Source organism: Dicentrarchus labrax, unplaced genomic scaffold (genome assembly GCF_905237075.1).
Source record: "Dicentrarchus labrax unplaced genomic scaffold, dlabrax2021, whole genome shotgun sequence".
Lineage (NCBI taxonomy): Eukaryota > Metazoa > Chordata > Actinopteri > Moronidae > Dicentrarchus > Dicentrarchus labrax.
The window spans coordinates 4,928,026-4,951,041 of NW_026136719.1; the positions used below are offsets into that span (position 1 = coordinate 4,928,026).

The window sequence follows — 23,016 nt, forward strand, 5'->3', positions numbered from 1 at the left end:
CTCTGATGAGAGGCTGAAGGGCTGCTGGAATGGGGAGAATGCTACATTTGAGAGGTATAGGGTTGGATTTGTTCCCTGTGGGTTGCTGGATTGAAATCTGAATAGTGTACAGTAACTGAACCACTTGGACCAGGCTTCAAAGAGGGTGGGTGGGTGAGTGGGAGGGTGGGGGGAGGCTCTGGCTGTGCTCACTGTTTTCTGTATGGTGAGATTGTGTCAGCAATTGTTCTATATTTCCTCAGCGATGTTTAGATTTTTCCACTTTTGTAATATTTGTCCAGATATTTTGGGTCAGGGTGTGTCTACAAACCGGGCTATTTATACAGCTCGCAGGGTCGGTTGAAATGACTAAATTGTCAGACTAATGGAACAAAATTTCACTCAAGGCCCAAACCTCAGCAACCTGTCAACAAAGTTTTGCAATGACATAAGAATAACGGTAAACTGTAAGTTATTCATGTGTCTGAGGCAGTGTGAGGCAGATTATGTGTGTGTTTCGGGTTCTGTAGCCTCCATCAGTAACGTTCATCCGCACAGGTGGAACTGAAGTGACCCACAGTGATGGATCAATGACATGAGTTTCAGTTAAATCCTCGGGGATCAGCAGACATTTAGCTTTATTCATAAGCTCCTTTCACAGCAAAGGCCACTTTTTGTACAGGACTGCAGTCTGAGAGCTGCCAGATGAGGAGTTCAGTAATGAACACTGAAGGTTGTTGTTTGCTTTCGCTGCCTTGAGTTGAGGAGACTTTGTTACCACGGTTTCTTTTTAGACACCAGTGTGTGATGATGTTGGTTGTATAAAGACTTTTCAGGACATCATCTGAAACGTTTGCTGTTTTGTTGCAACATATTTAAGAAAGTAATAGCAGAAACACTGTCAGAAGTCAGATTACAGGAATACAGTTTACAATACAGTAAACAAAATTATGACTTGATGATTAATGGATTGTTAAAGAGCTTGGGAATAACTCTGAATAGAGAACTTTTTAATAATAAGTTGCTAGAGAACAGACTGTGAGATACCATACTAATGAATCAAGTAATGAATTAAAGAATGAGTAGTAAACATAAATATCATAAATATCGACATTCTTTCTTCATGAGTTGTTCCTGACTGACTCTGAACCAGAGGAGCACAAAACTATTAACATCTCATTCATTTCTAATTACTTCATTATTACTGTGGAGATACATCTCACTGAGTAGTTATTTAGTCATCCCTCATTACTTTATGATAATCTGATCATTGCTTATCATTTAAAGCTGCGGGAGGTAAAAACCATCCGCCTCGTATCCCTCTGCTAAGCCCCTGACCTGTGATTGGAAAAAGTCTCCCGTCACTGGGTAAATTGACGGAGTACAGTTTTGTCTCTGATCAACTGAATTACAATATGTTGAAAGGTTATTATGGAATTTTTGCCACGTCAAGGATAAAGCCTCCTACCCCAACTTTAATGAGCCCCCCAAACATAAAGCATGATCATACAAAGATGGCTGCATTCTCAGTGGGTGAAGTTATACCCAATACCATTCCCACGGGATTATTAAAGTATATCTGATTCTGATTCTCATGTCGTTTAAGTATAGAGCCAGAGCTGGGGGGCGATTAGCTTAGCATAGCATAAAGATACAAAACTCCCTCTAAAATCCTCTAAACAAACGTGTTATTTGTTGTGTTTTAGAGCTGTTAGTAGACCTATAGGCAGATTATTGAACTTTGGACAGAGCCTCCAGTCCTTATGCTAAGCTAAAGCTAACCATGTTGTGGCTTCAGCTCTGCACTTATTGTAGGCATGAGTGTATCAGTCTTCTCATTGCTCTCAGCATATTTCACAAATATTTTAATATAAAGACATGCAACTGATTCAAAGACAAACACACTCTCAGTGTTGACAGTTCAGACGAGGTCACTTGAAAAACGTATGTATTCAGCACAGTGTGTACTGTTTTGTGTGATTGTGAAAGGTTGTGTGTTTTGGTAAATATGTTTCCTAAGGTCAAAAGCCAAAAAAAAGCCTTTTATTACTGTTTTCTGAAATGAATAAGCCTCATACAAAAACATTGAGCCAGAAAACAATTTTGTTGTATTTTTGAATTCACACTTTCCGACCTGCTATTGAAACTACAGCTGAGAAGAAGCTCACCTATCCTACTCCTGAAATCATTTCACCTGGAGGAGTGTCACTGTTCATTGTTCTCTCTCCTGTGTATCAACACAGATTTTTTTCCGAGTTGATGGACTTTTCAAACATGAGAAGCTTCCCTGCAGCCGGTAGGTCTGCTCTCCGCTGCTGAAAGGATTTTGTTAGAAACCTCTCAGGAGAACATTTGTTGAAAGCTGAGTGTGTTTGTTTTTTCTTGCCTTTACACATGAATGGCTGCTGTGTGCAGAACAGAACTGAGTCTGCAGCTTCGGCTTGTGCAGGAGATCCGAAACACGCTCCAGATTCCTGCTGGACATGAAACTTGTACAATGTCGACAACATGTCTCCAGTCTGAGCCCACAAATTGAAAAGGACAAATGAAACAAACTCTCTGCGTGGTGTTTATTTTGGAAAAGTGGAGGCATCTTAGATTTTACACGATCCGGGTTTAGAGGAAAAACAAATGCTCATATAGATTTACTTTTACTGAGTAGATTTTGCCCCACAGGAACAAACTTTAAAGGACCAGTTCAACCCACTCACAACTTCACTCTCCCTTTGCCAGCTTGAGGGAGAAACTACGGTCCACAGAAGGTGACCCGCTCCCTTTCGGTTGATTATACACGGAAACATATAGTGACAATGACAAGTAAAGTCAAGGTTTTTCTAGGTTTTATGTGAAAAATAATGAATATAAATAGTGGACATTTTCTTTTTTGTGCAAGTAAATAGAAGTTTCTTAAATAGAAAGAGGAAAACCACCTTGTTTGTAACTTGATGATGAAGCATTTCTTGTTTTGTGGGTTTTGAAAGCTGCTTTCTAACCTCACTGGTCTTTAGCTGATGGCTCATACAGTCTTTCAGCTGAAGTGAAAACCTGAAAGTCTTTTAAGCCGAACCTTACAGTTAAAGTTGACCACAATGTGCTTGAGTATGTCTGTGCATGTTCCTGCATGTGGGCTCTTCTCTGTCAGAATGAGAATAAATACTTCTAAATCTGTGAACTTAGAGAACAGAACAGACTTTCTTCTCACTGAGCGGAGCTGTAAAACACAGCTGATAAAAGACGACGTCCACCGGCAACCAGACCATGGCCGACCTGCGTTTACTCGACACCACTCGAGTCATTAACTGCTGCATTACTCGCATAACTGCTCGGGTGTTGTGACACGTGCCTTCACCCTCTCAAAGAAGTCTTGTACATGTTTTATATGGCGTTGTGACACCATGCACACTGCGCTGGGTCAAACAGGACATGTTCACATGTAGTGTTAAAATAACTTAAAGCCACTGTAGCTCCTTGATAAATGGAGGTTCTTGAGAAGCTGTTATAATTTACACCCTCTGTGGCCAGTTCTGTTTGTGGAGGCAAGGATTAAACTGAAAGAAATACTCTGGAGATTTATTATCACACGTGACTTCACAGGTTGTAGAAGAGGAATGATACAGAAAAAGCAAAAATGTAGCATTAATGATGTGAAATTTCAGGCAACTGTGACATAAAATAAAATAGGATAAAGCAAGTCTAATTTGCTGAGTTTAATTTTAATTTGTCTCTGATTGTGTGTCTATAAAAGACAATTAATTCTTTCCAGCAGCTTGCTTCTAATTCTGCTTATTTTGTGTTTCAATACATCTGATCACACAGTGTGAGTATACTCTCACTCACATATCTGATGTTAGACAACAGCACAAATAAAAAAAGTGATTCAGATATATCGAGAAGAGATCTTTACCCTAGCACTTTTCATACAAGCAAAATGTAATACACACACACACACACACACACACACACACACACACACACACACACAACTCAGGGTTATTACTGTGTTTTTAGTTTTTAGGCAACAATGACAAACCTGTTCTCATTTCCATGTCTTTAAATACCAGCACATTGTCTCTGTGTGTCTCATACAGACAGATGCACAAGGTAGCATAACCTTTAGCATCTATATGAGACGCACCAGGCTGCGTTATGTAACGGAAAATAAGCCAATGCTGAGTTTTGGTTTCACACGGGACACAAACAACGATCTCCTGTATTTGTATTTGTTTGACTCATCCATCCTCCCCAACCGCCTCCATACGCAGACTTTGTTGCTCTGTATAGCCCCCCCAACTTCATAGGATGTTGACAGTAGGAAAAATATAATAGCAGCAAATAGAATAGCACCAGAACTATCCTTAAATACCAGCAACGCCCCTGGACTGGTAGTCTGCAAATGTTAAAGTGGATGTAAATGAAGCACTTATTTGACCCTTACATGGAAATTTCCACATGCCACACCTTAACCTGAGAGCTGTGGGTTTCCACATCCACATGGCTGCCACCTACATTTATCATTTGGGTAGTTTAATGAACTTGGTTGTATGTAACAACCAGCCAGAGGTGGAAACAGTGGCTGACAGCATTTTACAAATAATGGAAACCCACCGGGGGACCCAGAGAGCAGAGCAACCACCAGCAGCTTTGGCAAATGGAAGCCATATGAGGGCGGAGGGCAGCAGAGGGCCTCCTCACAGTGGGTCTTTGTGACAGACCCAGAGGGATAATTTAGATAAATCTGACTGAGTTTCTGACAATCTATACTCTGTTTCAAGTGCATACAAGCTGAAAGTGATGCAACACAAACACAATTTTTCAGTGTAAGTGACCTTCTGCCAAAAGGGAAAAGGTATTTTCATCTCTATACCGACAATATTTGTGCTTCTCCGTGTTCAGTTTGATTATAGAAGAGCCTTGTTTCGTACCCTTCTGTTTATAAAATGCTCTTTTCATTAGCAGTATAGCGACCCACTATGACCCCGCAAAGTTCACAGCAGCAGCAGCAGCTCCAGCTAGCCTGCACACAGGTATGTGACGGTCGGGGGGGTGGTCAAACAGACTTAGGTCTGCACAAAGCTCACAGAAACGCTGACGTCAATGTTGGCGCTTACATCTGCAGCGGCAGCAGCAGGGAGGGTTTGCTCTGTTGACTCTCTGTTGTAGAGTAATGTTGAGTTTAAGTACGACAGAACACCACAAAACTTCCTGTGATTTATGCAACGCAGTATAAGCACCGAAGTGTCTCCACTAGGTGTCGCTACAGCTTCATGGGGGGTCGCAAGGCCTTCTTGATTTTAAAATACATTGTGGGCTCAGATCTCAGCAGTTCATTTATTTCTGCAAAGAAAACTAAAATACGTTTTTAAAGTTTAGATTATTATTTAAGATCTAAACTTCAAAGACCTGAGCCAGTGCAAACAACCAAAGAGCTCGTACATCTCTTCTGTTTGGTCATTATAAACCCTGTGCTGTTTTAGGAAAGGGTTTTTTTGTGGCAGATTGTCTTTGTTTAGCTTTATGGAGACAATATTCATTCTTATCTGCAATGTAATGTGTCATGCAAAAAGTTGGGTTATTTTGTTAATCGTAATTGTAATATTGTAATTACTATTCTGAAATGTTGCATCACCAATACTGTATTTTTAAGATAAGATAAGATAAGATAAGATAAGATAAGATGTTCCTTTATTGATCCTCTGTAGGAGAAATTTAAATCAGACACAGCAGCACAGGTGCAAAAAGTACAAAAAAGAATCACAAAATAGGAATATTATAAAATAGAACAGAAAAAATAAGACTATAATGAAAAATATATACACTATGCAATAGTATATATATATTTATATACATTATAAGGCACATGGACACAAGTGCTTTACCATTACTTTACTGCTACTACTATTAACAACAATAATAATAATAATAATAATAATAATAATAATAATAATAATAGTTTAAGTAAAGAAAACAACAAAAATGTATGTGGGCATAAAACTGAAACGTGTTCCAGGATATGTATAATATTTATGTGTAATAATAAACTCAAAGTCCTGCATTCAAAATCTCTGTTAGTAAAAGAAAATGTGCTTCTAGTATCTAAAGCATATTAAATATGAAAGTAGTCACTAATCAGCATATTGATAACCTGTGTGTGTCACTGTGAGCAGCTGACCACGGTGACCTTTGACCGCTAGAGGCCGCTAACGCTCCGCTCCTCCACCTCCTGTTGTTCCACTTTGCTCGTCGCTGATTGGTCCGTGTGTTTTTTTTTTTGTGTGTGTGTGTGTCACGCCTCCCCGAAACCGTTCTGCTCTCCCATTGGTTGGTTCAGACTTTGGCCATCCGTGCGTCAAACTGCAAAAAAAAAAAAAAAAAAAAGATTGGTTTCACATGCAAAGTGTCAGGAGGAGAGAAAGCGAGCCGATGGCAGCGACGCAAACCTCCGAGCCGCACTGTGAGTTTCACCCTTCAGCTTCACACTCCCCGTCTGAAGCGTGAGCACTGATAACCTTTGTTAGTTTGCTGTTAGAGAGCTCAATGGTTTAATGGAGGAGGAGTTGTTTACATCGCCGAACCCAGCCGGGGCACTAGCCCGGATGCTAACACAAGCTAACATTAGCTTCAGTGTGTTGTGCGCGCTAACCACCTTTTCTCTTTTTTTTTTTTTTTTTTGTTGTTGTTGTTGCGTCAAATAATGTTATTTCTGAGCTCAACCGACTGTGCTGAGCGATAAAAAGATGCTAATATCACCTTTTATTTTTTTTTTTAGTTGAACAGAAAACCTCTAATACGTCCATTTTCTGTACAGCTGCACATAACTTGTTGCCGTGCAGAGGTAACCATAGCATCAGTGTGGTACAGGGGTAACTACAGCCTGCTTCATTACTGTAAGATTATTTTTAGTGCCTTGTGTCTTAAATTCATACAGCTAAATCTGTCTGGACCTCCTCCACTGGGAACATCAGGTGCAGCCAGCGTCTGTGTTGGTTGTTTTTCCTCCCATGTGATTTGTGTTTTTGTGGGACTGAGGTGGGTTTTTTTTGTTTTTTAAAGTCCATCCAGAGTATGTCGAAGCTGTAGTGTTTTATTTTTTAAGAAGTCGTGGAGATATGTTGAGTGTGTGCATGCTGCATTGCTGGCCTGGTAATCAGGTCCAAAGCCAGGGTTTTTAGAAAATACTGAGGTCATTAGTCCAAACCTCCCCCTTCCTCTCTCTTTGTGAATGGACAACAGACACGATCTAGTAACTTAAAGCTGAAAGGATTAGTTGATGGCACTGTTTTTAATCTATTAATCTATTAATAATTGTATTTTCTACTTCCCTTTTGTCTACTGTGATAGTAAACATGGTGTTGAACTGTTTTTGGGGAAGTAAAGTGAGCTTAAAGAAATTGTAATGGACGTTTTTATACATCAAATGATTATCGGGCTGTGCATTGGCAAGAATATGGCGATATACAATTAGTATTACAATACAGGGGTTATGATTCAGTATACTGTAATGCATGCAATTTAAAAATTACGGTTTCTATAACGTCCGACATCATTGCACTCAGTTTACAACATTGCTATCTAATGGTCGGGGGGTTTAAACACAAGGATCGATGTGTTTTTGAGAGTCGATCACTAAATTAAATAGTCCGGTGCAATATTACACCCCTAATTGATTAATTAAAGCCTTTATTTCTTCTTCAAATCAAATGTAAAGACAGAAATGATTGTTATCAGCCTTTAAATGCACATCACTAAAGGCATGTGGCTATTTGAATTCAAGATTACGCAATTAAATACCGCCCACACACCTGCTTCACTCTGCAAGTCTGGTTAGGTGACATTGTGGCAGTCCCAACTGTCAGGTAAATTATATATGAAACTTCCTTAATGCATTTTTTCCAAGTACACGACACTGTGCCTACAGTTAGTGAGATAAAAAATAGTTTTAATGAAACAAGTTGTGACGCAGAGTCAGTCTCCACTGCCCGGACTGGAGCAGATCCTGGCACAGCGCTCTGCAGGAGGCGTCTGAGCCTGCCCCAGCAAAGAGTCCTGAGTCATCTGGTTCAAGGTTGGGTAGAGGTGGGAGTTTGTGAAACAAGAAATAAACAGAAATAAAGGAAAAGGGCACGTTTATGAATGGAAAGTGGTGCAATAGAGATTCGGAAACTCGGGCTGTGATTACATGTACGAGATGAAGGGAGAGGTCAGGGAAGAGAAGACGCTGGACTAGAGTTTATGTAACTTTGGCTCTGTGTTGATTAAGTTGATTAATTGATGAGTCTGAGGACAAAGACGAAAACTATTTTGCAAATAACTTAAAACATTCTCTCGTTCCAGCTTTCTAGGATGTAAAGATTTGCTGCGTTTTTCTTTTTTTCAGTTCACTTTATCATTTTCCCTTTCAAATGCAACCGGACTGTATCAAACATTTATTTTGAGCAAGGTTAAAACAACGTGAAACAAGTTGAAATAATGGGGGTACAAAGATTTCTGCCCCCACTACAGCCTTGCGTAGCATGAAATTGTAGAATGTAAACTGCACCCCGGGTCGCCTAAACCCCAGTCCCATAAAAAAAATAAAGAGGACATGACCTCAGTGTGCTCAGTTGGAGCTATGGCCTTGCTCGTAGCCTGAGTAAGCAGGTGTAATAGAAGAGATTAACTGTTATGCTCAAGCTCTGAAACACTAATCCACTTGGCCATGGAAAGAGTTTATTTTAAATCAACTCTGTGCCAAAATGGGAGTAAGAATGAATTTCTGTATGTTTCTACCACGCTGCAGTTAAACATTTATATTGTAGTTATGCTTAACAGCCGCTGTCTTGACCGGACTGACCCCGGTTTTTTTTTTCTTATTCCTTAGGCCGTAAATGCCAAGGCACTTCAGTAAATGTTTAAATGTAAAGATACCGTCCTCACAAATACTTTTATCAGATGCAGCTGTTACTGTCTACTACATCTTCTTCCCCCTTTTAAAGACGCTTTCCTCAAGAACATTAAGTTGGTGGAAGACGTAAGATTAAACATTGCTGCAGTCGCACAAAGCTTCCTTTTGAACTGACGTTAAAGGTTTACTTCTTAATTAATCGGCAATTTTACAAAGTTCCCAAGTGCATACATCTTAATAATGACAATTTTCTGTCATTGACAACCAGAAGTAGTGAATGTTAAATCCATGCTTTACAGTTATTTGGGAATCCCAGGACGATAAGCAGAGTTCTGTGTCTTTTAGGTCACAGGGACCTTCGACTAAACAAGCAAATTCTGTTTTATTTGTGTTCCCTCAGTTTGAGATCCCCAAGGATTTGGACAGTAATGTGTTTGTTTATTATCTCATTGGGACCCCTTCTGGGGCTGCATGCTAATAACAGTATTTTCCACCTCAAATAAGTCAGGCTTGACCCTTAAGTGACTGTGCCTGATGGTGAATTGGTTTGTTGTTCAGATGGGTGTCTTATAGCGTGCCAGAGAGTAATGAGTAGTTGTGGTTTGTCTAGAGTAAGACGTGCGGTCCGCTGCCTGTCCTGTCTCCACGACTGGCTAATGTTTAGTGGTGACGGAAATGCAGATCAGAGCCGATGCCCTGCAGCACCAGACTGCAGTGTCAGGGTTAAATGTGTAACAGTACAGTAAGTGCAAGTAATTATTGCTTAAAACACACGGCCATTTCTGCTTATAGTGACGCTATATTGCCTGGAATTTGCAGCGCCAGACGTTGTGATCTTTTTTACTGTGCAGTTGAAAGACCCAAATTATCCACACAGCTTAGCATAATGAGACTGTGTTAGGAAGAAACAATCTTGACGCCCTCGTTGTAAAGATGAGCACTGAAACGGATTTGATCCATTTAGATTCAAATACAGCTCGTGGCGGTTCGGAAACAGGCCGATCGCTTGGCATCCGGGATTTCTGCATAGATGGGGTTGTGTCCGCTGAGGTAGATCCTCAGCAATACACCCGGCAAGTGTGAAGTAAATCAGGTGACTGGTTTTCAAGATAAGCCATACATGCATACATACAGACAGATATTCCTTCCTTTATGGTTACACGATGCTGCTACAGTGCCACCTATTGGCCTCATAAAACAAGACCACCAACTGTGGTTGCAATAGCACCAGGCGTTGGGCAGGGCTCATCTGTGCCCACAGCATTTGAGCACAAAAACTATAGCTAGCAATGGGTTGGCTTGTATGTATGAGATTTGTCTGGACCCATGGTGTTTTGCTGCAGCCGGGCCTTAATCCCTGCACACAAAGCTCAGCAGAGTAGAGGAGAGACACTGCAGGGAGTTGGAGAGGTGCAATGGCTGCACTGCATGAAAGCTTTGCAAGTAACACCTGTGTGTTACAGCTGATGTAACACACAGGATTGGACTCCAGTGTGGCTCCATTAATGCCATTGCCGATGAGCTAAGATATTTCTTGATCGGCCTGATACCAATCTTTGAGATCAAATCCGGACTTCCCTAATTCAAGCAATAGAGTTCAGCTCATTTGTATGATTTTTTTTTAACTCATCTTTTCATTCAAACTTTCAGTTGGAAACTACATTCAAACCTTGAAATGTTCCATATCTTACAAACATTTATTCTACTTTTAAAGCCAACAACATTGCATGCATGAGGAGCGTACTGTATGTTTTATAAAGTGACTATTGTGGAGTGCAGCAAGACTGTAACTTGTATTAGGGGCAATGCAAATTACTGTTACTCCATGAAGCAAAATTGCATGAATAACGTTTGATGTTTTGTTTCTCTTGTAGAGTCCTACAGTCAGTCTTGCATATAAATGGAGGAAAGGACTGTCATCAGATAATTGGAGCTGCAGCCTCCAAGTTTGCTAAAGACTGAGAGAAACCCAAGCCAGTCATACGAGATGTGAATTTGCTGAATGAAGAATGAGAAACTTGAGTAACGACTTCATTGCAGAGGACTGACCAGCGCCATCATTTCTCACATAACCTTTTACGTTTGAGCGCCGCTCATTCAGTCTCATTCTGCTCCCCTGCCTCACACACCTTCGTCTACCAGCTCTGCTGCCCAGCCCAGGCAGAGTGGACCCGTCCCTCTCCCCAGGCCTCGCGCCCTCCCATCGGCGGCGGTGTGTTGGTGTACGATGGCGCGGTGGGACGCTGAGGGCTGCCGCGGGGGACTGTGATGTCAGAGCCCAACAGCCCGGGCGAGAGCCGGCGTGGCGCTCCCAGATTCTTCGTGGGCTGCGAGGACGATGAGAGCGAGGTCCTGGAAGACAGCATGAGGACAGACATGGAGCTATATGAGGACGACGAAGACACAGACTCGGTGGGAGATCTGGTTACTATAAACTATAAACCTTCACTCAGCAGGCAGCATCAGATTATCAGTGAATGGTAACATTGTAGATGTAACACACTTTCATGTGACTGTTAGCTAGTAAGCAATCAATAGTTTTGCTGCAGATGGCAAATGTTCACAGCCCCTTGTGTAAGGGGTGGCTAGTAGTCACATGTTAACATCAGCATTGGTTGCTTTGGTGAATCAGTCAGCTGTCAACAGACTAGAGTGTGGGGCTGCAAATGAGACACAGATTTGGTACAAAACAACTTCTAAAGGCTATGGTTGGTACTACAAAGATTTTCTCTCAGTTTCCGAAAAGAGCAGACGCAGCAGCAATCCATCTCAGCTGTTAATTTGTGTAGCCATTTTAATGCAGTCAGTTCTTCAGCATGAGGTTTATGAGAGATTTATGGGACAAAGCTGCCATTGTCTCTCTTGCTCAATCAAACAGGCCATTGAAATGTCGCTCTCCTCTCCCTTTTTCAGCCCCCGGAGCAACAGATCGTGGTGGGGATCTGCTGCATGATGAAGAAGTCCAAGTCTAAGCCAATGACCCAGATCCTGGAGAGGCTGTGCAGGTTTGAGTACATCACTGTGGTCATCTTCCCAGAGGACGTCATCCTCAACGAACCTGTGGACAAATGGCCTCTGTGTGACTGCCTCATCTCCTTCCACTCCAAGGGTACGAACACATACATGCACACAGACAATACACACACATTGATTTTTGTGGTGTTTAATCAATTAATTCCATCAAAATTAGCTCCAGCTGCTGAAAGGCGCTGTGGCCTGGTGGAATTTGGGAGTAACAATGTCTCAGTAGCTATAACTCTGAACTGTTAACATCCTTGAGGTTTGTTTATTGAATCCTTTCTCTGCATGTAAACCAGGATTCCCTCTGGATAAGGCAGTGAGCTACGCCAAACTGAGAAACCCTCTGCTCATCAATGACCTGAACATGCAGTACTACATACAGGACAGGTACTCTGACCTAACTATGCAACAACAAACCTTTTATTTTATTTATTTATTTGTTATTTGACTTATTTAACTCTTATTTTGTTAACAGGAGAGAGGTGTATCGCATCCTGCAGGAGGAAGGAATAGATCTACCACGTTATGCTGTGCTGAACCGTGACCCAGATAAACCAGATGGTCAGTCTGCCAGCTCATTAGTAATATTTGATGAGTTATTTATTCATACATCTTTTTTTAACTTTCCAACATCTCAAACACTATAAAAAGCTGACTATATTCACTTTACTTTTAATTCTATTCTTAAAGCTTATCATTCCTCATGAAAAGGTTCTTAGAAAAGCAGCCCTACAGCTCCTGTCCATGCAGCATCCTGAGGCCATTAATTTTAAGACTGCTTTGGTTTTATTTCAGTTTGTGGATAAATATAGTATCAAATGTGAAGCAGTTGCAAGTGTACCATACTTAAGTGCTGATACGATGGGTCTGTCATTCAGATCCTGTTCTTGCACAGTGACGTAGAGACAGTCCCTGGACTGATGAGCGATCAGATGTTTTATGTCTTTGCCTTCCTTGACAGTAATGACCGACGAACGTCACATGGTTCCGAGTGCAGAGCTGTTTCACAAGGCTCAAGAGTAAACACTCAGTGGGGCAAATGTCCTGTGTGTATATTCTGAAGGGGTAACAAATTAAGGGGCTTACTGGCAAACATTTTCTGTGTGTGTCTCAGAGTGTAACCTGGTGGAAGGAGAAGACCATGTGGAGGTGAACGGAGAGATATTCCAAAAGCCCTTTGTTGAGAAGCCTGTCTGCGCTGAGGACCACAACGTCTACATCTACTACCCCACCTCTGCTGGTGGGGGCAGCCAGCGACTCTTCAGAAAGGTCCTTGCTTTGGCCGTTGTGGCTTGTTTTTTTCAGTCCAATACTACTTTAGTTGAAAGATTGGTGGGATGAAACTGGCAACTAATTACCAAAAAAATCCAAACTTCTGTCCTACAACATCCTAAAACTGTCCTGTCAACACCACTTTACTGTTGCCACAATGCCCACTTATCAATCATTATACTCATACTTGGTTCTTAATGTCGGTTTTGAATCATTAGGCTTTGATCTGAATTTGCTTTTAGACTCAAGCCCTCTTCTTCCTACCAGAGTGCACTTGTGTGTGCCTGAAGCAACAGCACTCATGTTATATTTGGAAAAGTGTTACAGGCCCAGGGCTGGTCTTGACATTTTGAATGCATGTTTTCCTTTCATCTGTTTCATAATAATGACACTGTTAATCAAATGAGAGACTAAAACACACCAGGCATTAACCTGCACCGCTTAATGGCTTCTCTTGTAACGGTACATTAGTCTGTTGCTGTGCCAGGGAAAGAGTTTTCTCATAAATCAGGCACACTGTTGTCAAACATGGAGCCGCAGCTTTTAACTCAGATTGTGATGGATGTTCTGAAGACTATTCAGAGTGCTCAGTTGAACACATGTACTGGACAGCAGTGTTTTTACAGTGACAACATTTTTCACTCACTGTGTGGTTTGTGTAGATTGGGAGCCGGAGCAGTGTGTACTCGCCAGAGAGCAGTGTGAGGAAGACGGGCTCTTACATCTATGAGGAGTTCATGCCAACAGATGGCACTGATGTTAAGGTAGAGTATAGACTATTGATTATTAACAGGAAACCACCCATTCTCCAATGGAATATGAGATGCTTAAAAGGGCCATAAATAGTTTTTTAGCATGTATAGATTTGCAAAGTGGGAGGAGGGATATCTGGTGCCCCGATTGTGAAAGTAGAAGTCCCACTAATTTGACCTGTTCGATTGGCATGAAACTCTGCTTAAGAGACCGCTGAGAAAAAGGAAAATAAAATCAATTCACTTTTGATTTTCAGCTTGTTTTGAATGAATTCAGCAACTATGGTAACATGTTTTGTTCTCAACTGTACCGATCAAGCATTTTGAATTTGCTCCGCTCTGATTTGCTTGGAAGCAGCAGCCCCTCCCACTTCACAACTCATCTGTGGTCATTTTTGCTAGTTCAACCTATAGGATCAACTTTTAGACTGAGAATGATTGATGACTGTGGGTGTTTCATGTGAGCTCAGGTGTACACTGTGGGGCCAGACTACGCTCATGCTGAGGCTCGGAAGTCCCCCGCTCTGGACGGGAAGGTGGAGAGAGACAGCGAGGGGAAGGAGGTCCGCTACCCCGTCATGTTGTCAGCAATGGAGAAACTGGTGGCCCGCAAGGTCTGCCTAGCATTCAAGGTAAACAAAGACATTGTCTTGAAAAAAGTCTGGTTTGTCCCAGTTTACCTTCGCTGTGGAGGAGCATTGCTGATACTGCTCCATCTCGACATGAAAGAAATGTGTCCTCCTCTCCCTTCCCTGCAGCAAACTGTGTGTGGCTTCGATCTTCTCCGAGCCAATGGACACTCTTATGTGTGTGATGTCAACGGTTTCAGTTTCGTGAAGAACTCAATGAAGTACTACGACGACTGTGCCAAGATCCTCGGGTACCATTTTTACTTTTGTCATTCCTCAATCACTGGATGACTTCCTGCTGAGTTTGCTTTGATACATTTCTCTTTCACATCTGTTGAGTGAATGTGTGTCTCATCATGGCCCTTCAGGAACATCGTGATGCGTGAGCTGGCTCCTCAGTTTCAGATTCCTTGGTCCATCCCTACCGAGGCAGAGGACATCCCCATTGTTCCCACTACATCGGGGACCATGTGAGTGGACTGCATTTTTAAAGCGCTTTTCTATTCTACCAACCACTCAAAATGCTTTCCAACCCATGCCATTCATGCACTGATGGCAGAGGCGGTCATGCCAACCTGCCCATCAGTAACAGTTAGGTGTTTAGTTTCTTACCAGGAACCTTGCTATTATTATACGATCGCCTCCCTGAGCCATGCTGCCCCCCAACCAGTGTAGTAATTATAGTCAGTTTAGTAATTTGTTTGCAGTGGAGGTGTGTAAAGTGTACTTCAGATACATTTGAATGGTTCATTAATTATTGTATAACTTGTCATACTTTACCTAAATGAGCTCACAGCTGTAGCTGGACTTTCACGGTCTAAAAAACTGAGGCCATGTACTGTAAACCACTTAAATGAGGATAAGCAGTGTAATTAAGTGGACTTGAAGTTCCCTTATTCAGTGGTTCTTAACATAGGGCCCAGGCGGACCCCCTTGTGGGGATTCCAGGAGGGGGTCCCCAGAAAAATTAGGAATATTTTCATTTCATTATTATTTCATTGACCAGAGGTTAGTTCACAAGTTAAACTGCCTGTATCCTGTAAACTCTTTGTACTGGTTATTATATGAGGTAATATCTGACCACACACCAGTCTCTACAAGTTTGAGCCTGAAATTAGAATAATTAGAAAGTAATTCAAATCACTGAAACAGCCGAAGTCTCCCAACAGTTTACCTTTATCATAACCTATTTTTAAATGTTGTACACTGTTGAAAGGAGGAGTGAAATAACAGTGTGTTGAAAAGAGGAGTCCATTTATTGTTACTGTGGAAGTTAACTTACTCTTGCGCTGTTCAGGATGGAGCTACGTTGTGTCATCGCTGTCATCCGCCATGGAGACAGAACGCCCAAACAGAAGATGAAGATGGAAGTTCGCAACCCCATGTAGGTTGTCTTTGTTAGTACTTTCCATTTTACTGCAAAGACCCATTCAATACTTGTGATTAATTTAAAGTTTGCCTTTGACTCATCCAGGTTCTTTGATCTATTTGAAAAATATGGAGGATACAAAACTGGGAAATTAAAGCTGAAGAAGCCGAAACAACTGCAGGTAACAATAAGTCAGACAAAGGCACGTTTGTGTAGGTTTCACCTTGTAATAATGAACTCGGACATCTCTCAGCCTCTGTGTGATTGAGATCTCTGACAGATTGTTGCTCTGAACCTCAACAGGAGGTGCTGGACATCACACGGCAGTTGTTAGCAGAACTAGGACAGCACAACGACTGCGAGATAGAAGAGAAGAAGTCCAAACTGGAGCAGCTGAAGACTGTTCTGGAAATGTGAGTCACAAGTAAACCGGGTCACTTTATTAAACACTTTATTAGTCCCTGATCTCATTTTAATTAAATTCATTTCCAGGTCATTTCAGCCAATTTTGTTAAACCATGATAGGCTGCAAAAAAGGAATTACAGAATTTTAAGCCTCACTTTCTGAAGCTCACCTTCCTGTTGAACATCCTGAAAGTGGTTTGGCAGTCTTTCTTAAGTTTGTCTTTGGCTTCCTCCTATGCTAATGACAAATGACTTTTTAAAAGGTCACCATCTGCCATACACAACTCCAAGAGTACTTGTGCCTTGGCTGTTATGGTTGCAGTGTCTGTCCTGTAAACAGCCTCAGGACAAATTAAGGCTATTGTGCATACTTACTTCAGTAATCTTAAAAACACTACAGAGACAATATTTATCTTCACAGCTGAGTGTGACATATGATAGTTGTATTTTGATAAGGGATTACTAGCATGGAACTGCATATCCTGATCCTGTTTCTGCACTAGTCAACACCCCTGTGATAGCAGTCATCATTTATCATTAGCTATGGCAGTCCTTCAGTTTGTCATCAGAGGCATGTTTCCATAAATAGCTTGAACTTTTAATGATTCCAGATTTTCATTTTCTTGCTAAAATAAAAGGTATGGCCACTTCTCCGGGATCAACAGAAAAGTGCAACTAACTTACCTGCCCCATGGGCAGCCCAAAACCTCAAGTGAGGAAGAAGGTAGGAAGATATTTTAGATTTTATTCTCCTCATATTCAAAGTAGGATGTTGCCAGACTCAAGCTGGCCAAAATACTGAAGTGACTGCGGTGTTCTGGGTTCGGTTTCAGACACACGTAAGGAAGGTCCGTCTCTGCTGCTGGTGCTGAAGTGGGGAGGAGAGCTGACTCCTGCTGGCAGAGTACAGGCTGAGGAGCTGGGAAGGGCCTTCCGCTGTATGTACCCTGGAGGACAAGGTGAGACACACAGCAGGGTTTCCTCCTGAAAAACTTCATGAAGTATTTAATTCCTCTTGCTGGTATAAAATACCCTTCACTGCTGCCTGAGGATTAGTAAACAGCTGGTAATGAATAACTAAACTTCATATATCTGTGATCAGTGTTGGTTTAGAAGGTGTTCTGTTAAAGCAACACATTTATTCAGCACAGAAACAGCCACATTCAAACCACCATCATCACTGCTTTTGTTAGTGCAGTATGAGACTTTGGCCTCATGTTTGAAAGACTTTGAATTGCTTATTGTGCCACCACACTGAGCAGCCACTGATCCGTATAAGGTCACAACGAGAGGCGGGAAGAGGGGCATGAAAAGTGGGTCAGAAATACAATTTGAGTTGTGTTTGTTTCAGACACATAAACAAATATTAATGTGTTATTGTATGCATTATTTATGTATGTAATAAAACTATTTTCTGATAATGTATTAGCTATCCTAAAATAAGTTTGTATTTTAAATGCTGTGCTACCCAGATACAGCTTATCTCCATATTGCTGTCTCTCCCTCTCTCCTTCTTTTTTTCTGCTGTTCTCATTACTTACTTACATACATCTGGTGAAACACTTCAGGACAGTAGGTCTGGGCATTTTATAGATCAAAGAAGTGAGTCTGACCAAAGGAAATAAGATACTGCAGTGATAGAATCAAATCCTTGCTGCAAAGAAAAGAGGCAAAAAAGCAAAGGCCGTATGAGGATTAAAAAGTTAAAAAAAGATGCATTGTTCTTCTAAGACATAAAGGTTGTTTAGGCTTTTTACCAGCGAACATTAGCATCAGGACGAGGAGTTAAACAAAGAAAACCTGGACAAGGAAAGTGACATTCCTCATTACAGCAAGGCAGACAATCACAGGATGTTTTAGTCCAGTAGCAGATGGGTCACGGAGCGGCAGCTGGGGTGCAAAGAGTTCAGCTAGCTCTTGTTCAAAGTGTAAAGTCAGTGCCAACACAGTAAAGTTTTATTAAAGAAGAGATCCCAAGTCACAGTCAGTTAATACCAAGGTGTCTGTATTAGGACTGCAACTAACATTTATTTTCATTATCGATTTTAATCTGTTGTTATTTTCTTCTCCAGTAGTAGATTAGTTAATAAAATGTCAGAGAAATGTGAAAAATGTTGGTCACTGTTTTCTAAAGGCCAAGGGGACATCCATAAATGACTGACTTGTTTTATCAAGCTAAAGATATCAAATTTACTGTCATGGGTGAAAGAAACCAGAAAATATTCACATTTGAGAAGTCAGAAGTCAGAGAAGAAATCAGATAATTTGTTGATTTGTTGATAACTAATCGTTGCAGCTCTAGTTTATGTAATCACTAATGTTGTTGTTGGCACTGTGTTCATGTAGGAGACTATGCTGGCTTTCCAGGCTGTGGTTTACTGCGGTTACACAGCACCTACAGACATGACCTGAAGATATATGCATCTGATGAAGGCAGGGTGCAGATGACGGCCGCAGCTTTCGCAAAGGTTTGGAGTATTCTAGTATTCTAACATCTGATACAAGATAAACATTTCTCTTCTGTTGCTCTGGATCACCATTGATTGATATTGGCCCATCGCAGATAAGGTACTATATTGGCGTATATATGATATCCCAACAGTTTTTTCCAGTATGTAATGCAGAAAATGCAGAATTTTTATCTTTAGAGAAATATCAACAGCTGTGTGAGTCTGGAATTTGTAGACATGAGTAGATAAAACAAGCTAAAATGTATATGTTCGTTGAAAGGAGAGAGAAGAGTGCCACCTGTAGAATTTAAAATGACATTCACAGAGAAAAGCAGGTGTTCTGAAAAGGAAATAAACCTTCTCTGAGCTAGTAATTTTTGCCTTTCAGTTTCTTTGGATGAGAAAAGACTACTGAGCAATATCCAGTTCTGTCAGCTGCTGATGTGTAATAACTGAAACTAAACTGTTAGCATATTATTTGGTGAACTGTGTTTGATACAGTATATTTATATAGTGTAGAAGTGACTGTTAATGTCAACAGGATCAGTCATGTCACAAACTGTCATGATATTTTGTGTCCCAGTAAAACAGCTCATTCTAGTTAAGTATGAAGTATTGGCCACGCTGTTGACAAATGATCTAATTATCACTCTGCATCGAAAGACAGACGAATCACAGATTACCACTTCATTTTGTTTGTGTCTGTGTGTGAGCAGGGTTTGCTGGCTCTGGAGGGTGAGCTGACACCCATCCTGGTGCAGATGGTGAAGAGCGCCAACATGAACGGGCTGCTGGACAACGACAGCGACTCGCTGAGCAGCTGCCAGCACCGCGTCAAGGCCCGACTGCACGAGATTCTGCAGAAGGACAGGGACTTCACAGACGAAGACTTCGACAGGGTGATTAGTTAACTGCGTTAAACACCCTCAGCTAAACACTTGTCTGCCCTGTAAGGGCCTGAGGAGGGAAGGAGGGAAGGCGTTAAATCTGTAGACTTGTGTGAACTACCATTGAGGCACTCATAACTGTTACTTACTGTTTAGTGGTTATATGTACATGTTTGTATGCATATTTAATATCTTACTACTACAGCTACTCCTCCCAAACTGTAGCTTTAAATAGTAATGCATTCACACTTAACCTACAGATTAAAGTGTTTCCCACAGTAATTGTTGGACTGGTTGATATGTAGAGACGTGGGGCTAACCTTTTAATCTGGGTACCTAATTGTCTGTGTCCATATTCTCCTTTGATCATTCAGAGGATTACTAACCTGTCATAATGAAAGCAGAAGGATTCCATTTCTTGAGCTAACTGTAGATTAATTATATACCTTCATTTTGCTTTGTTAAATTAAACGACAAAGTCACACAAATTTTTGCAGTCTAGCAGCCTTGAGCTTTGGAGGTCTTTTGTAATGTGAGAGTAGTCAGTATTCATTTGTTCTGTGTGATTTGGTTTTTTTAATGAAAGTGCTTTTTCTTTGCGTGCTCGTGTGACAGCTGGCCCCGACCTGCAGTGCCTCTTTGGTGAATTCAATGAAGATAGTCCAGAACCCAGTGGCCACATGTGACCGGGTCTATGCCCTCATTCAGAGCCTCACCTCCCAGATCCGCAAAAGGATGGAGGACCCCAAGTCGGCTGGTGAGCAAAATCCTCTGTTAGCTCTTGAGCAGGTTCAGACCAACAGTTATAAAAAAATTAAATAATTTCCCTTTACCTGCAGATATTTGAATTACCCCGATAATTATCGTGCATCCCTACTAATACATGCTGTGAATAATCTCCTCACTTTCTCACTCACCAGACCTGCAGCTGTACCACAGTGAGACGCTGGAGTTGATGCTGCAGCGGTGGTCCAAACTTGAGAGAGACTTCCGCATGAAAAACGGCCGCTACGACATCAGTAAAATACCTGATATTTATGACTGTGTGAAGTACGACGTTATCCACAATGCTACTCTGGGCCTGGAGGACACGCTGGAGCTGTTCAGACTGTCGCGAGCTTTGGCTGACGTCGTCATCCCACAGGTGAGTGAGAGTGAGAGTGAGTGATAGAGTGAGGGGGGGGTTGGAGGGTAGGAGGGATAGGGGTGTTACATCTGCACTACTGCAAGGAAACATTTTCTTGAGCTTTTTGTGTGTTAATTCTAAATAGACACATTTTATTTACTTATTTCTATCAAAGTAAGTTTGTTACAAAGTCCTTCATGTTTAAAAAGGCAAAAACAAGATATGCATTAAAATGTAATAATCAAAAACTTTGAAATACATACATATACAAACATTTGAACTGTTCTCTTATACATTAAAATAAAGTTTTGCTGCTAATTTAACCTCATTTTCTATATCATTGACATTTTCTCTGGTATCACCTTGTTATTAAGACTTCTTTAAGATCAATGAACTGGTTTAATATACTGTGAAAAAGGAATTATTACCCAGAGTTTAGGGTATTAGTTATTCAGCGGTTGTGTAGTATATCTAGCTCGTTTCTCTGTTTTTGCAGGAATATGGCATAAATAAAGTGGAGAAATTGGACATAGCATACGCCTACTGCCTCCCACTGGTCAGAAAGATCCAGCTTGACCTGCAGAGGACCCACGAGGATGAGTCTGTCAACAAACTGCACCCTCTGTAAGTCTGGGATCAAGAATAAATTTGATTTAATACCAGGCTGTTTAGATGGGAAGACATGATGCAGAGTGTTCGAACTGGCTGTTGAGAATATTTTGAAGCATCTAGAACAGTGGTGTCTTGTTCGCAGGTATTCCCGCGGAGTGATGTCTCCTGGGCGCCATGTCAGGACACGTTTATATTTCACCAGTGAGAGTCACGTCCACTCCCTGCTCAGCATTTTCCGCTATGGAGGCTTGCTCGATGTAAGCAACCAAACATCAAACCTACAAGACTTTAAATGTTTCTCAGATGGGGGTAAAAGTTGAAACTGAGATTTTCTGTGTGTGTGTGTGTGTGTGTGTGTGTGTTTGCAACAGGAGGAGAAGGACCAGCAGTGGAAGCGTGCCATGGATTACCTCAGTGCTGTCTCTGAACTCAACTACATGACTCAGATTGTCATCATGCTGTATGAGGACAACAATAAGGTAGTGTTGTTTTTCCTTTGTATATTATTTCTTTTTGGGATGTACAGCTGTACAGCACATGTACAATCCTGCTGCCTCACAAGGTAACGTGGGCAGCAGGACTGCTTACAACTTAGCAACAGTTGGTGGCAGTAATGCCCCTCTAAGCTTGTTTGATAACCGCCGCAGGAGAAGAGAGTGACAGGAAAACATGGAGGAGGAGAGTGAAATTGTAAATACAGATGCGGGAAGTTGTTTTTGGTAAAAGATGATCATATGTGACAAAGTATGGCTATTTTAAACCTATTACTTAATTGAATTTACAGTCTGTATGGTGATGGTGATATATACTTTTACTGTGATAGAAGATTTTGGCCATATCACACAGCCTTATTTGTACCAAACAAAATGTGACCATATAACCAATTATTGAAAACTGGAAGTACCAGAAGTAATCATCCAATGTTTGCTCAGAATTGTACCATTCTATGTTTTAGAGTTAATTTTATTCAAGCAGAGTTCTTGTAAGGCTGCTTGTGTTGAAGCCAGATTTAACAATTGAGAGAACATTTTATATTGATTTCCATTTACATCAGAAAATGTATCATTCAACTTCAGGCATCATGCTTGAGAGAGTATCATAGCAACATCTCCATTTTCTTCCTGAAGGACATCTCCTCTGAGGAACGCTTCCACGTAGAGCTTCACTTCAGCCCTGGTGTCAAAGGCGTTGAGGAGGAGGAGAACGCACCGACCGGCTTTGGCTTCAGGCCCGCTTCTGCAGAGGTAGCACGACAGGTAGTATCACATCCGAGCATTTTTGCCACACTTGTGTCCCTCAGATAGCAGCATCTCTATTTTCTCTGTTCACTCAGAACGGGCAGAAACAGACGGATCCCGGCAGCCTGGAGGACCTCTCACGAGATGAGACCGACCGCGCCGTGCCGCTGTCTGAGCCGATCACCATTCAGAGGAGATCCCCACTCATACGCAACCATAAGACAGGATCCATGGAGGTGATGCAGACTAATCTTCCTAGAGTTAAAGTTTGATCCATGAAAACACTGTCAAATATCAAATCACTAGTCTTTTTAGCTATTTGCCTCCACAGAGATTTTTTTAGTTGCTCATATAATCAGTGTGCTTTATAGACTCAGAGCTTCTCTTCTAGGTTT

At 41.4% G+C, this 23,016-nt stretch overlaps 1 protein-coding gene across 6 annotated transcripts in view; it reads left to right on the forward strand.

Moving 5' to 3' along the window:
- The first annotated feature begins 6,333 nt into the window (after window positions 1–6,333).
- Window positions 6,334–23,016, forward strand: part of ppip5k1a (diphosphoinositol pentakisphosphate kinase 1a) — a 32,200-nt gene continuing 15,517 nt past the window's right edge. For 5 of the 6 annotated variants that reach the window (XM_051380614.1, XM_051380617.1, XM_051380616.1 and 2 more), the window contains exons 1-24: window positions 6,334–6,430; window positions 10,735–11,272; window positions 11,774–11,969; window positions 12,178–12,268; window positions 12,357–12,442; window positions 12,996–13,150; window positions 13,816–13,917; window positions 14,376–14,537; window positions 14,664–14,785; window positions 14,903–15,004; window positions 15,832–15,918; window positions 16,009–16,084; window positions 16,207–16,316; window positions 16,947–17,032; window positions 17,142–17,267; window positions 18,655–18,776; window positions 19,475–19,657; window positions 20,261–20,402; window positions 20,566–20,789; window positions 21,268–21,395; window positions 21,526–21,640; window positions 21,755–21,862; window positions 22,511–22,627; window positions 22,717–22,857. In XM_051380614.1, coding sequence (XP_051236574.1) covers window positions 11,129–11,272; window positions 11,774–11,969; window positions 12,178–12,268; window positions 12,357–12,442; window positions 12,996–13,150; window positions 13,816–13,917; window positions 14,376–14,537; window positions 14,664–14,785; window positions 14,903–15,004; window positions 15,832–15,918; window positions 16,009–16,084; window positions 16,207–16,316; window positions 16,947–17,032; window positions 17,142–17,267; window positions 18,655–18,776; window positions 19,475–19,657; window positions 20,261–20,402; window positions 20,566–20,789; window positions 21,268–21,395; window positions 21,526–21,640; window positions 21,755–21,862; window positions 22,511–22,627; window positions 22,717–22,857 — 2,925 coding nt within the window. In that variant the 5' untranslated portion in view covers window positions 6,334–6,430; window positions 10,735–11,128. Of the gene's footprint in view, window positions 6,431–10,734; window positions 11,273–11,773; window positions 11,970–12,177; window positions 12,269–12,356; window positions 12,443–12,995; window positions 13,151–13,815; window positions 13,918–14,375; window positions 14,538–14,663; window positions 14,786–14,902; window positions 15,005–15,831; window positions 15,919–16,008; window positions 16,085–16,206; window positions 16,317–16,946; window positions 17,033–17,141; window positions 17,268–18,654; window positions 18,777–19,474; window positions 19,658–20,260; window positions 20,403–20,565; window positions 20,790–21,267; window positions 21,396–21,525; window positions 21,641–21,754; window positions 21,863–22,510; window positions 22,640–22,716; window positions 22,858–23,016 lie in introns of all 6 variants that reach the window. The other variant, XM_051380613.1, reaches the window with a different exon arrangement.